At 40.2% G+C, this 15,476-nt stretch overlaps 1 protein-coding gene across 2 annotated transcripts in view; it reads right to left on the bottom strand.

Annotated features, from left to right (window-relative positions):
- Positions 1–15,476, bottom strand: part of kcnn3 (potassium intermediate/small conductance calcium-activated channel, subfamily N, member 3) — a 111,330-nt gene that overhangs the window by 36,227 nt on the left and 59,627 nt on the right. For both annotated transcript variants that reach the window (XM_066683089.1, XM_066683090.1), the window contains 2 exons: positions 9,617–9,913; positions 4,506–4,627 (listed from right to left, as the gene is read on the bottom strand). In XM_066683089.1, coding sequence (XP_066539186.1) covers positions 4,506–4,627; positions 9,617–9,913 — 419 coding nt within the window. The remainder of the gene's footprint in view (positions 1–4,505; positions 4,628–9,616; positions 9,914–15,476) is intronic.

Here is a 15,476-nt window from a genome sequence, read left to right as displayed (position 1 = left end):
ACCAGGGCGCATCTGCCCTTGCTTTAAGCTTTGGGTCACTGTCTTGTTGCAGCATTTATCCACAATTCATGTTAGCTTTTTAAGAGAGGGTGGGAGGTTTTGCTCAGAAATCTGTTGATATTGACCTGTATTCACCCTTTCTTCGGCTTTCTACAGAGCTCTAGTCCCTCGTGCAGAAACACACACTGAACACCACAGTGGTCTTCCATCATGTTTTACTGTGGGAATGGTGTTCTTCTTCTCTTAGGCATAGTTTTCCAATTGCTCGTTTGCTATTTGTGTTGAATTCTTGCAGAGTATTTTTTGGTACCCACTTGTGGGGAGAGTCTTCATCTGTCCACTTATCCTCCATTTCTGGATTACAGCCTTCATAGTTGTTACTGCTAAACCAACATGTTTTCATATCTTTTTATATATCCCTCTATAGCTCTATGAAATGTTACTAATTTCTTTTTGAGGATTTTCTGACAGCTGTTTTCCTGATTCCCTTTTTGCTGTTTTCAACAACCTACTTGAGACTGCTATTGAAGCCATATCTACTTGTAATTTAAAGTGGAAGACTAATCTAACATACCCGATGCCACTCGTGAAGCATTAAGTTCTGGCGCGTATTTTTCAAAGGGGAGACGCTATACCCATTTTCACAAGTTAATCGAGTTTCCCGGGGTCACGATGAAAGGTCTGTTACATGCTTTGGTCAAAACACCACAAGGATCAAACAAAACAGCACCGTTCTTGCCTTGTTGAAATGTGCCCTGTTCAGAATGACCAGTTTCAGCACCTGTTCCTTTGAATGAGAATGAGTTCAGTGTGAGGTGCACAGCAGTGAACAGTGAGAAGCAGAATCTCTGCTTTTCAGCCATTTTCCTTTGGTTCTACTGTTCTATTTGGCCTTCAGTTTTTTGTTTGTGCACATTTCTCACCGCTTGTTGTGTTTGTTTTTGCTCAATTTAACGTTGTCTTTGTGCTCTCTCATGAATTCGATCCAGTGCTGTGTATGAATCTACTCAGTAAGGGAGGCGGGACACCTCTAATGTGTGCAGCACAAAATGAGAATGGCTAGTTATATCCCATGTTTCCGGACTTGTCTTATATTCAGATTTGTGGGTTGGTATGAGTTTCTTATCCCCAAGTTAATGTACTAATGCAGTCAAAAACAAATGTTCACAATATGTCTTTAATGGTCTGAAACCTTATTTTATATATTCAAATTCATTACAAGGACTGGCGCCCCCTCCAGGTTGTGATCCTGCCTTGTGCCCAGTGATTCCGGGTAGGCCCCGGACCCACCGCGACCCTGTACTGGACAAACAATTTCAGACAATGAATGAATTAATTAAATTCATTGCTTTGAATGTTTATCAAATAGGATGTAAACAATAGAGCTTGCTATTACAGATACATTGTGACTTTTTGAGATTGAGTTCTCCTAACATAGAAGTAATAAAATAAAAGTTATCAGAAGAAAATCACCTTTAAACTAGAGAGTGCAGTCCCTGTAGAAATCATAAGTGTGTTGCAGCAGCTGCAAAACTTTAATGCTTTTTTTTTAACTGTAGCAGAGACACACACTTCAGTAAAAGCACACTGATTAGACACAGGATCTACAATCCCACTAAACTCGGTGCTTCCAGCTTTAATGCTGTATTCAAGTTGATATCTAAGGTATCTATACTTTGATGATAAATTGGTCTGTGCATGTGTGTGTGAGAGAGAGAGACAGATATGTACAAATTAATTTATGACAGTTCTAAATATGTTGAACATAGCCTGTCATTTTTAAGGAATTTGTGCTACAGTAGCTGTTCTGAGGGATCAGACCAGAGGGGCGAGCCTTCATTCCCCAGGTGCACTCATGAGCCTCGGGAGTCCATGACCCTGTCATGTAGCCATCACAGTTTTGCCCATGTCAAAATCTCTCAGAGCCATATGCGTGCCACAGTCAGATTAAAACTCGTGAGCAGCTCCCTGCAACTCACTCTTAGCACTTTTCCACCAAAATAGCTATGGTTCTTGAACTAGTTCCATTCAGGATTCTTAGAACCTTGGTGCTCTCTAGAGAATGTGGCCTGTTTTTCCACCAGTTTTGAAGGGAACCAATGATATGTCATCAGCGATACTGTGGCTCAAATCAGCACCAGAGCCAGAGATAAACAGAGTCATGGTTTATCCAGTGTGTGATACACATGTAAATATTACAGCGTTCTGAACCGTTTTACTGAGCTTGTAAACAGCAGAGAAAAGTAGCCAGCGCAGCCTTGTGTCATACTGAATACAGCCTCACAAAATACACAAAGAGCACTTTCCTGTCTTTATTTCCATTTATTTATTTATATAACATGTTGCATTTGACTCCACCCAGCTCCACTTCATAATAACTTTATTTAAGGCTCTGTGCTCCTTCTGGATCATCTTTAGCGCGGAATGCCACATACTCTGCCACTTTTCACGCTAAAGAAACCTTCTTCTGGTTCCAGCTGGAAACAAATCTTTCTGGTTCTGGAACCAATTTATGTTGGAGGAAATATGCAGAATGGTTCCAAATTAAGTTCACGAGCTGGTTCCACATTGGTATCTGTGGACTGCTCTGGTGCAGTTAAAACATGCTCTGCAACCCGACCTGGTACGATGTAAAGATGCTTCAATAGCGGACACAGTATGATTAAAACTTCAACCTGCCGACGTTACCATATAGGGCAGAAAGGTTTGGACACGGTACAACAGTACGATAAAATCTGATATTGCCCTTCCCGAATCCATATGCTAAACTGGGCCACGAAGCACCCATCCAAACAGGCTGCCTGGACCTGGGGAATCCTCCAGAATTCTAATTAACGCACCTACAGTGTAGCATGTGCGCCGTTGCCATGGCAACACCTCTGGTAGAGGCAGGGACACCCACGCCATGGCCTCGGGGCCTGAATCAGCTTGCGACCTTTTTAAACGGTAACATGGGAAATGTGGAGGGGAAAAAAATGAACATAAAGTGGGATTGGCAGGATGTGGCCAGCTGATGGAATGTGTTCACTGTCTGCTGTGAAATATCCCACTGCTTATTCTGGAATATTCCACAGGAAGAAAAAAACAGATCTTAATATGTAGGTAGATTCTCCTAAGAAACAAGATCAGATGGAAAGACAGAGGAGCGTTTCTCCCCTGCTGCTCAGATACTTCTCCTGAGAAGAGGAGAATTAACGAAGCCAAATAACTTTCAGAACTAAACTATTTCTCATGGTGTTCTCTGGTTAATATATTAATAGTACAGCACTGGAAATCAGAAGTTATTCCAATATATCATTGCTATCCAAAGAAAAACCTGCATCGACGACTTCATGATGAATGGACCAATGTAAAATATTTTCACATTGAGTTCCATTAAAAAATAAGAAGGTTTTTCCTTTCTCCTAATTATAATCATACACAGGATACGATGAAAAATATCCAACGCCAATCCATTAGAGCTTCACACAGGGCCCACCCCACTCTCTTCCTACCTGCAGCCACAAAATTGTTCTTACACCTCAACACTAAGAATGCTGGGGTCGTTTAAGATCCGATCAGCAACAAGCTACCCTTAATAACTACGGTTACTCATTGAGCCCAGCCCAAACCACCCACTCCATCACTAGCTCTTCACAGGGGTCATCAGGTAGGCACCCCGCATTCATCTGTGTTTTGCTGAATTAACCCCACAACACGACCAGAGGGCACAACAATGAAGTCTGGCGTCCCATACCCACCCCTCTCCGAGCTAGCTTTACATCAACAACCGTAAATCCACACTTGCCTCCCTGGTGACTAAGTCTGTACCTAGCCCCACTGGCACCGTTAATGCATGCTCAGTGCCAACAATTCCTTTATGTGCTACATCACCAACAATCACAACAGCACCTCTACAGTGCATTTCCCCAAGTAATTAGCGCTCTCCTTATCCACAAGCACTGACTAGACCTTTCAGCTGTTTCTGATAACTCCTTCACAGCTGCCCTTAGTTTCCTGCCCCTAATACTGAACTGAACAAGCAGGGATATGGAAGACTTATACCCTAACGCCTATCTCCACGGGTCTTACATGTGCCAGCCACCAGAGATGTTTATCTTTGGACATCTACGGCATGATCAGAGATTCTAGTTATATACTCAAGCTGGAGCAGCTGCCAATGTTTAGTTATGACATATGCATCGTGACTTGGTTTATATTTGAAATAAAATCATATTTATATTCTTACAAAACAGGAGATCTCACTAGTCTCACACTCTGCTCGGACACTCATGTTTACCTTCAACAAAATTAAAATCAATGACTCAAACTATGTTAATAATAAAGGTTAAAACACTTTGATCATTTCTGATGTCTATTTCTTGATTAATGTTGTTTGTAGAGTTTTAGGAGAGTCAACACTCAATATTTCAGAGCAATCAAAAAGTACATTTTAAGCAGTAAAATGTTCCCCTGGCTTAAGTGTTAGAGTCTCTGTTTCTCTGTTTTGTGTATTTCTCTCTCACCTCTCACACACTCGTACTGTCCAGGCGGCGATGATCCACAGAGAGATACTGAAGACCAGCAGCACTGTGCCCGGGCAAATAGTCATCAGTGTCTTCATCACAAACCGCGTGTTAAAGTGCACCTAGTGAGGAAAAAAACCACAAGCAGAAGCACACACACACACACACACACACACACACACACACACATCCGTCAGTGGCCCTGTCACAACCTGCTTTTCTGCCTTTTCTCACCTGCTTAGAAAATTTCTCAACAATCACTCAGCCATGTGTTCTTTAGTGAGACCGAGGACAAAGACATTAAATTAACCTTCAGCAGACCACCGTCTAAACGTTACCACACTAGATTAGCTCCAGTGATATCTATTTTTATTTCTGTTTGGTCAATGCTTTGCAGCCAATTTGAGAATTAAATCCACTGTCTAGTATGTGCCTCCTCCAGGGTGTGTCCCCGCCTTGCGCCCAGTGATTCCAGGTAGGTTCTGGACCCACCGCGACCCTGAACTGGTCCTGGCGGTAAGAGCTGCATTTTGAGGAGCTGGGGTTTCTCTTATATACAGTTTAATTTTACCTTCTTGCAATTTCATAGGCGTCTGCAGGAGTTTTCACTTGTTGCATGGATTTAACTGTATTCATCACTACCCCATAATTAAAAAAAAAAACATCAGGTGACAGTGGAAAAACAAACCCAGATCAATCAGAGATATTTACTGCCTTTTCTCACCTGAATAGAAAAATTCTCAGCCATGTGTTGTGTAAAGTGCATTTGAGGACAAAGCGATTAAATTAGCCTTCGGTAGAACACTACACATAAACCTGAGCACACAACGTTAACCCCAATGACTCTTTTTGTTTGGTTCAATGTTTGTATTTTTATTCACTTTAGCACCTTACCTTCAATTGAATTTCTAGTTTAATACAAAGCCTTGTGTAAATATTGCCTTTGTGTATGAAATGTACAGTATTAATAAACCTGCCTTCGTTTGGCTGACAGCTGATCATGGAATTAAATTCATTGCTGTTAAAATCAAATTTAATTAATGACCACACAGTATTTTTGTTTAATCTTTATTTAAATGTGTATGCATAATGCTGCTTATTAATATAAAAAGTAGTGATATAATGTAAGTGTGTGTATAAGTACTTTGTAAAATTTTCAGCACATTTGAACAAAACTGCAATAAAATTAAGGTAAACATGAAAAACATGATATTAAATGTTCATACAGTTTCATGTTTATTATTCCTTAATTACTACTGTGCTATATACAGAGGAATGTTTATGTTTATTAAATTGCAGTACACCACTCGTCAGATCATGTAATAATTGTGTAAAATAAAAAAAGTCACAAGGGGGATCAAAAGGAAGCTGAAAACAGACAGAACACTTACGAAGACCCTTCACTGGCCTCAGATGAGGGTTTATCCTCTAAACACGTGTGATGTGACCCTCAGTTCTCAGTCCGTACTTTGGTCTGTAGCCTGTTAGCTCACTTTAAGCCTAGCTGGCCCGCTAAGCTTCTAAACGGTCTTATTTCTGAACTTTTGTGTTCCTCAAGCACCAATCTCTGGACTTCCCTCTCTCACACACTAGTCTTTATCGTCAACACATGTGTCACTTTAAAAAAACCTTCACTCTACGTCACTTGAGACGGTATTTTAAAAAAAATGGTGGACAAGGGCTACCCTACAGCTAACAAGAAGTGTAATAGGATACTCATATGTTTAAGACATCTTAATCAACTACCATCAAGTGTGTTTTTGAACACTAAGTAGGCAACATAAAAAGCTTATATCCTTAACTGAGCAAACATCCCTACACAATAAAGAAACAGAACCATAGACTACTTGAATCTTTCACATGATCCAGCTGTGAAAACACTCAATGACACCGAGGTTGAAATCTGACTTTCCCGTCAGAAACTGCAACAGCAGACTGCTAACTGCAGGACATCTGAAGTCCACTCAAGACAGGCCTCAGACTCCATCACAGTGCTGGACCAAACCGCTCGTTTATCAACATCGCTTAAAGACCTGGCACGAGCTTGTGTAATGATGAAAAACATCAATCACCCTTCTCAACGAGGAGTCTGACAGAAACAAACCTACTGAAATCACTCCCGGCCATCAATCACAAAATCACTCATAGCTGGAAAAATAACCCCCCCGCTCCATAAATCATGTGGTGTTTCTGAGAACGGAGAAGAGAGTTCAACTCAATTAACTCTTCCTGCTCACACCCACTGACTGACTTGAATGCCAATGTTCAAAAAGCTTAAGGAGTAATGGGGGACAAAATTGACAGAATATACGCAGTTTTCCTCACATCTCATGTGTAGCTTATTAAACAAGACATGTTTGGATGTGTGAAGTCCACTCCAGAGAGCACCGTTCAAACGCTCCACAGCCCAGTGCTTTTGAGGTTAATATATCCCTGTAGCTGACACCTGGAACTGAGCATGGTGTTGTATGTGTGCATTTAAAGCACCTGGGTCTGCCGCGTGTGTAATGTAGTAGCTTCAATTACTCATTAGAAGTGGTTTCCAAACGATATGTAGAAATATAGTGTACAGGGGGTTCTCGACTTACGACAACCGATTTTTGGTGTAAGTCGGAACATACGTACACACGTGAGAGAGAACGACGTAGCAGCAAGCTAAAATGGCGTACAATGCGACTGGGGTGACGCCGTCCTCCTCGATCACGAGCCGCGTAACCGTGTATTCTTGCACCGCGCACACCAAACACGAAGTTCGCGTTACTACGTTTACGACGCAAAATCACTTAAGTTGAAACAAGGCTTTATACAGTAAATGGGAGCTGTGTCGTAACCACGAAACATCGTAACTCGGGACTGACGTAACCCGAGGACCTCCTGTATTATTAATTAAGGCTGCCCCGATAATATCGATATCGTTTTTAAAACGATATTTAAAAAAACCCATATTGTAAATATAATGATATAATAATATAATAAACTTCAGCATATTTTATCGACAATGATGGTAGTGTTAACTGCAGAGTCTGCTGTGTCTGCTTGAACTATTCAGACATCTAAACATCCTTCAGAATTTATCAGACTTTGTAAGGGATGTCATCTGAAAATCATTTGGGACTTCTCAACTCATCAAGTCATTTAAGACATGTTTAATACTCTCAAACTAACAAAATCATCAATGATAATGTTTTGATGAGAACGTTTGGAAATCCTTTTCAGATAAGATTTGGAACCAGGTTGTCTAAGAAATGTTTGGGACTCTCATGCAAGTGATGCCACTTTAGGAACATCTGGAGCTCTCTAAGCTAATAACCTGAGACATTTATGATTCATTAATCGTCTAATGAATATAAGTATTCTTTTACTTCTTTTACTTTTTAAACCTAAACTCTAAGTAATGTTTGGAAAATCTAAACTTCTCAGTCATCTAAGAAATATTCATTAGTTCATATCTAATCTACTTCTCTATAAACATTTGAGACTACCAGCAAAAGACATTTAATATATGATATATAGTTGGTTTACATAATGTTATGCAGTTACACAAAATTTGGCATACTGACTCAGTATAGCATCTTATTATATACCTTTTGCATGCATTTTTATGTTTGAAGTTTCTGTGCATTCACTAAATTTTCTGTACTGTTTTGTTAGAAATATAGGCTACGTTATTTATTTTATACAAAATCATGTTACTATTGTGCCCCCTCCAGGGTGTATTCCCGCCTTGCGCCCAATGATTCCAGGTAGGCTCTGGACCCACCGCGACCCTGAATTGGATAAGGGTTACAGATAATGAATGAATGAATGAATGAATGTTATTATTGTTTACAAAATAACCAAATGCATACAGATTATTTTGTTCTGAACGTTTGAGCTGTTACATTTATACTAAAATTGATCATTAACTTTTATTGTGTGGGTTCGATTCCCGCTCCGGGTGACTGTCTGTGAAAAAAATATTTTTTGTCGTATGACCAAGAAAATCTTTATCGCAAAACTAACTTATTTAAGGACCGTATCACCCACCACTACCGTTAAGTCAGTTTGGTTGAACTAGTAAAAATTAAATTAGTGTTTATCTGAATGCTGCAACATTTCTACTGGTGAGAAAACCTTAGTGGTTTTATGCGTTTATAGAGTTTTTAAACAAAAAAAAGCCCCAAAACTTCCGACATCAAACATGTCTTAGTTAACGGATGTTACTGTTTGAAACTGCTTCTTTCAATCTACATACTGACCTTCATCTGACTTTGTAAAAGTCCAAACAAGAGTTTTCCTCATAATAGAGTCCTCTCTAATAATGTATACCTCCTCAGCCACCTTCTCATTAAAGCCATAAAGAACAGGGGAATAACTCTTGCATGGCATCCACTACAGCCCACACCATTAAACTTGTTTCTTACAGTTTGCTAAGGTGAAAAGCTGTCACTCTACAAACGTGCAACATCAATGGGACACAGGGAATTATGCAGGAGATGCAAGATTCCTGCATTCAGCTGGAGCCATGAAAAACGAGGCAAGCTGGAGGAGAGAGGAAAGAGCAGGAAGAAAAGAAATGGAAATGAAGAGAGCAGGTGGGAGGGAGAAGGAGCAGTCAGACATGAGAGACTTCCAGAAAAGGAGAAAACAACTAAAAAAAGAAGCAAAATGCCACAGACATAGTTCTCTAGGCACAATTTAAGGGGAAGTTCCTCAAATGAAACAAATGCTCTTACCTTATGATCTACGTTTGTCAGTTTTTAATTAAGTCACAAGCCAACAGCAGATTAAAGAAGTAATTAAACAGGTTCGCCAGTGATTCTTCTTTATGTCATGAAAAAAGCCATTAACCAGGTGACCTAGTGGACTGGATGTGTGAGAGATTATGCGCTAAACATCTTTAAACATGACTGCCCTACACGAGGGACCCACTCTATGTTTTATAGGGAGAAAACAATATGATAATCAATATGAACTGCTCTGGTAAATACTGTTTTCTAATTTACAGCAGTAAATATGACACAGATGCAGCCCGGTTACTATCTTTTACAATATAGCAATCTATAATGTAGTGGCAAACCACTGCTTTTATACTAGACAAACCAAGTTGGGAAAGGGGTGGGGCTCCTGACCTTGTTGAGGGCCCCTATGCTCCGCGAGGAGGCGTCAGTGAAGAGCTTGCTGTGGAGGAGCATGACGCGAGCGATGAGGTAGAGTCGGAGGAACATGGGCACAGACAGCACCATGTCCAGATCTGCCTCCGCCTGCGAGGGGATATAGGTGAAGGCCAGACGAGCGCGCCACACAAACTTGAAGTCACCCGGCACTGGGTGCACCGCAGACACTAGCAGCTCCAGAGCAATCAGCAGCACCCGCTCCATCGTCATGGCGATGCGCCAGTCATCTGCCCCGTTATCAATGACGAAGAGCTGGAAAGAGTGGGAGAGCATGAGGATGAGGGTTAGATCACATACTGACACTTTAAAGTAGGTCATCATTCATCGGTCAGCAAAAGGCATTTGGTGACAGCTGAAAACCTACTTCACCCATAAGAGCCCTGACTCAGTCAAATGATGAGAAATATAAAACAGATCAAAATAACTACATGGAACATAGTTATTTTTTCACATTTCGTTCCGTATTTTGTAACTATTTTAAAGTCCTGTTGTTACATGAACATCACAATAAACTATTTGTAACATATATTTCAACATTTTGTACTCAAATAGATCGTATATAACATAGGCCAGGTTACTAAAGCATTTGAATTCTTATAAAGGTTGGAACAATTTCATTTCATTATCTGTAACCCTTATCCAGTTCAGGGTCACGGTGGGTCCAGAGTCTACCTGGAATCATTGGGTGCAAGGCAGGAACACATCTTGGAGGGGGTGCCAGTCTTTCACAGGGCAAAACAGACACACACACATTCACTCACACACACACACACACCTACAGACACTTTTTGAGTCGCCAATCCACCTACCAACATGTTTTTTGGACTGTGGGAGGAAACCAGAGCACTTGGAGGAAACCCACGCAGACACAGGGAGAACACACCACACTCCTCACAGTCACCCAGAGGAAACCCACACAGACACAGGGAGAACGCACCACACTCCTCACAGACAGTCACCCGGAGGAAACCCACGGAGACACAGGGAGAACACACCACACTCCTCACAGACAGTCACCCGGAGGAAACCCACGGAGACACAGGGAGAACACACCACATTCCTCACAGTCACCCGGAGGAAACCCACACAAACACAGGGAGAACACACCACACTCCTCACAGACAGTCACCCGGAGGAAACCCATGCAGACACAGGGAGAACACTCCACACTCCTCACAGACAGTCACCCGGAGGAAACCCACGCAGACACAGGGAGAACACACCACACTCCTCACAGACAGTCACCTGGAGGAAACCAACACAGACGCGCGGAGAACACACCACACTCCTCACAGACAGTCACCCGGAGCGGTACTCAAACCTCCCTGGAGCTGTGACAGAGACACTACCTGCTGCACCACCGTGTCGCCCAAAGTATACTTTTAAAATATTTTAAAATATTTGTATGGTCTCACCAAGCACACAGTTAACCTGTAAATGAGGTCACATTAGGTACACAAATTCACAAACTGTCATGTGATCCCCATCCAGGACATTCAGTAAATGTCACTTAGGGACACCATGATTTAAAGTGAAGAATAAAGCTGTGTAGGGAACTTTCCAGACCTTATTAAGGGTTTGTGACACATATGTAACGATGGGCTCTTACGGGCTACACGTGCTACCATGTTGGTAGGTGGACTGGTTATTCAAAAGTGTCCATAGGTGTGAGTATGTGAGTGACTGGCTGAGTTTATGATGCCCTGTCTTAGACTCCCCGTCCAAGGTGTGATTCTGACTCACCCCGACCCTGAATGGAATAAAGCAGTTAAAGAAAATGAATGAATGAATGGATTAATGAAGGCATTAAGTTTGTAAGTAAGCACTTTAGGTACATTTCTTTCATTTATTCTGCCAGTCTTTCATTTTCTGTAACCGCTTCATCCTGATCACAGTCACGGGAATCATTTTGTGGAAAGCAAAAACACAACCTGCACAGGGCTAGATTACATTCAGAGGCATTATAATCTTATTACATTTAGAGAAAATTAAATAGCTGAAGACTTTTAAAGAGCCTGTTAAAAGGACACCAAATACCTCAATCAATAAATTTCAATATTCGTTTCCTTGTGACCTACATGTATTTGACTTCCTTGAAAACTAACGGGTACTCTAGAGTCATGTGTTCATTGTATATCACAGTGAACTAGTGGGGGGGCAAATGTATGAGAGACGTTTGCAACAATTCCACTGTAAATGTAATTTGTCCATTTATTTTTAGTATGAATTACAATGTTTAAAATGAGTTCCAGTGGAGTCTGGAAGTGAAAGATGTGAAAGAAAACCCAAGCACTTCCACCAAGCCATTTTAAAGAGTAATTACCCCATAAATACACCATTGTTTTTTTTTATTTAATAGCTAAATTGTATTACAGTGATCCCTCGTTTTTCGCAGGGGATGAGTTCCAGCACCACCCACGAAAAAGGAATTTCCGCAAAGTAGAGGAAAGATATTTTTTTATGTATTTAACGAGTATTTGGACTTTTAAACCCCTCCCTGTTACTGTTAACAACCCACCCTTTGCATTAAACAGTCATTCTCTAATGTTTTTCAGCTGGAACTACATGTGATATCCTACCAGTTTCTTTAATAGAGTCATTCCTAAGCTGTGATTTAGCGTCAGTAAATTTCACTCGGATGTGGACATGAACAATACATGTACTGTACGTAAGAAATACTTGTAAATGATATATTAGGTCTAGTCTAATACATGGAAATGATAATAAAAAAATACTTTTAATTTACACACCATAAGAGAATGATATTTTTAGGCAGCCATAAGCCCCCTTGAAAAAACCAGCGAAGTAGCGAATCCGCGAAAGATGAACCGCGAAGTAGCGAGGGATTACGGTATTTTGTAATTATAAAATATACCCTATATTTCCACGCAAATGCCCCTCCCATTTTTTAAAGAATTTTTGAAATTTGACCTAGGGGTGGAGTTAGGAGAAACCAGAAGGGTATAGTTACTTTTCAATGGGAATCTGCAGTGGCAGCACAAGGCCTCGGATTTTAACACACCTCGTCAAAGCCCTTAAAAAAAAAAAAAAGGGGAAGAGGGAAATGGGATGGGAGCGCCCACTTACATAAACACCCTCGGAGCCAAATCATCCATTACACTTTTAATGGAGACTTCAAGATTCTGAATTAATAATTCAATTGGACTAATCAAAATACTCATTAAAGGGTGCTTATGAAATTAGAAAAGGGGAACACTAAAGCATGTTCTCAGTGGTAGCAGTGGCAGCGAAAGTAAAACAGATTGATGAGAACACGCTGCTGGGCCTTTGTCATCCTCCAGAAGCCAAACAGGCAGACGGATACGCAAGTATAACTCTCTTATTGTAATATGCTGAGACACATTTTACATTGTCGCTCTCTCCCTCTCTGTTATTACAGCCTTTTATTGTTTTTTTTTCTGTTAAAATCCTAAATCATTCCAAAAACCAAAAGTAGAATAATTTTATCATTATCAGAGTGTTGGACCGGCTGTTTTTCTTTGTAAGAAAGTACAGAGCTCATTCAGCTCACTCATCACCGTCCTGTTTAAAGAACAGAAAAAATTCCAGTTTAATAAATGAGTTTAATGCACTTTTTTACTGTTGCTTTCAAATCACACAATTTCACTCCCCAACAGCACAGTCCATATTTGGAAACAAAGCTGCAGAAACACTGCCCTAGAATCCCTTCATTAAACCAAAACAGTCCTGAATGCCTGACTTTTTCATCCTATAGCTCCCACCTACTTGCACTGAAGTGTTTTAGGCTGAAAAAAAATACATAATGAATAAACTGATTATCGTTAAGTAATCATTAGAGTCCCTTATTCCATTATGATTCCTAATAAAATTGGTAAATTGGTTCAGTGCATTGTGACATTTCAAACTTCACCAGCATTAGTTTCAAATTCAATAATTTTTATGGGAAAATTGGAAAATATCATTTTCCTTTTTTTTCCCTCCAAACAGCCTTGCTAAATGTACAATGAAAACATTTAATGTAGTTTAACAGCACAACATCCACTTTTACTTATGTTTGCCCATTCATCCTTATACAGTTTAGCTCCGCCCACTGAGGCTGATGTTACTAAATGTCTCATCCAGGCTTCTTTTTGAATAATGGTAAATATTTGTCTATATACCATATTTAATCAAATGACCGTTCCGTTTTGTGTGACGTAGGTTACTAAGAAGGACTCGTCCTACCTCGGCTGCAGCCTAGGCTTCAGAAATGCAGCTAGTAAGGCCAGCTGAACACACTGAACACACTGAAACCATCGGACTCTCCGTCATTTTGTGGGCAAAGCATCTGTGGCTGAGACTATCATGTGTAATTCACACAGGGACACGCAGTCGGACGCACATGATGCCCGGGGTGGGGGGGGGGTGGGGGTGGGGGAGACAGAGAGAGTGCACATGTAGGCAGTGAGAGGTTCTTGAGTGTTTCTTCTTCCTTAAAATAAAGTTCATCTGCAGTTATAAAGCTTCATTTCACCTCAGCGACTCTAAATCCCTTCACAGTAAAGATTGGTGGAATAAAGGAGCAGTGAAGGAATTCACAGACAGAGTGGAAACAGAATGACATATGACACAGCAGTCTTTCATTGTTTTATGAAAATGTGAGTTGATGAAAATGATTGTGCTGCCCCCCCCCTCCCCAGAACACACAGTAAGACCCCTAGTTCAGTAGTGTGTGCTGCTGCTGCCTTCTACAAGCTCAGCTCATGCGCAGAACGTACATAAGCGTTCTGATTGGGAGTGTGTAGTTGGATACAGGTGATTACATGTCTATTATTCTTCTATTTAACAGATTATTAAAAGGATTACCCACCTTGTTTTATTGGATAGAAAATGTAATCAGAATGACCCCAATCAGATTACTCTAGTTGGATTGAGGCGTATACTTTGAGGACGTAATCTATTCTGATTGAACTATTAGTCTGATTGTGCATGGATTATCAGGCTGTTTGTAAACGTGGACACTGACTCAACTTCAGCTTCACTCTAAATACAGTAGCTATAGCTTCATCCACAACACTCCTCTTATATTGACACCAGAAAAGATTAATCAAAATTATTCATCTACAGCAATTTATAGCAGTGTTAATTTTATTAATGTAAGCAACGATAAAAAATATTTGTCGATGACCTAGTTTTTAACAGAACCTGAATAATAACGTGTAAGATTTATAAAAAAAACAGCAGTGCACTTATAGCTTAAATGTTATTGTTAAATAAATTAATGTCACTATATTTGTAAGTATATGAACAAACAAATTGGAATTCCTTCCATAATTTTGTATAATAACACATTTTGGACTGTAAGGTTTTAAGCTATTGTTTATAATAGTAAGTAATATATAATAAATATTAATAATATTACATTTCCTGGTGGTTCAGTGGTGCCTGTTGTCTGCTAATGCTTTGAAATCTGAAACAATGGTTTTAGTTTTGCTCATTTAACTTGTTATATTATTGTAATGTTACTGTAAAAAATGAACTATTTCCTGTAAAATTACAGATATTTTACGTAAAATGTAAAAAGAATGTCCAGTGAGAGGAACGACTGATGTTTTCCTCTCCTTTTGACACAAATAGAATAAATATTTCAGGAATGTCCAGCTTTGTTAGATCCCATTCTTTACCGATCAAACAAAAACTACCACAGCACTGAGGAGGCACATGATGAATGGAGAAACGCAGATGAAACGACATGTAGAAACAGTTTTTTCCATCAACCTTAAGGGGCTAACGATGAAACCGGACGCTAATTGTGTTGGCATCTGCTGCAGCCACGCTTAAGGGTAATTGCGAG

The sequence above is a fragment of the Hoplias malabaricus genome, chromosome 10 (genome assembly GCF_029633855.1).
Source record: "Hoplias malabaricus isolate fHopMal1 chromosome 10, fHopMal1.hap1, whole genome shotgun sequence".
In the NCBI taxonomy this organism is placed as follows: domain Eukaryota; kingdom Metazoa; phylum Chordata; class Actinopteri; order Characiformes; family Erythrinidae; genus Hoplias; species Hoplias malabaricus.
The sequence above is the reverse complement of the archived record's forward strand: the minus strand, read 5'-3'. Positions and strand labels throughout refer to the sequence as shown.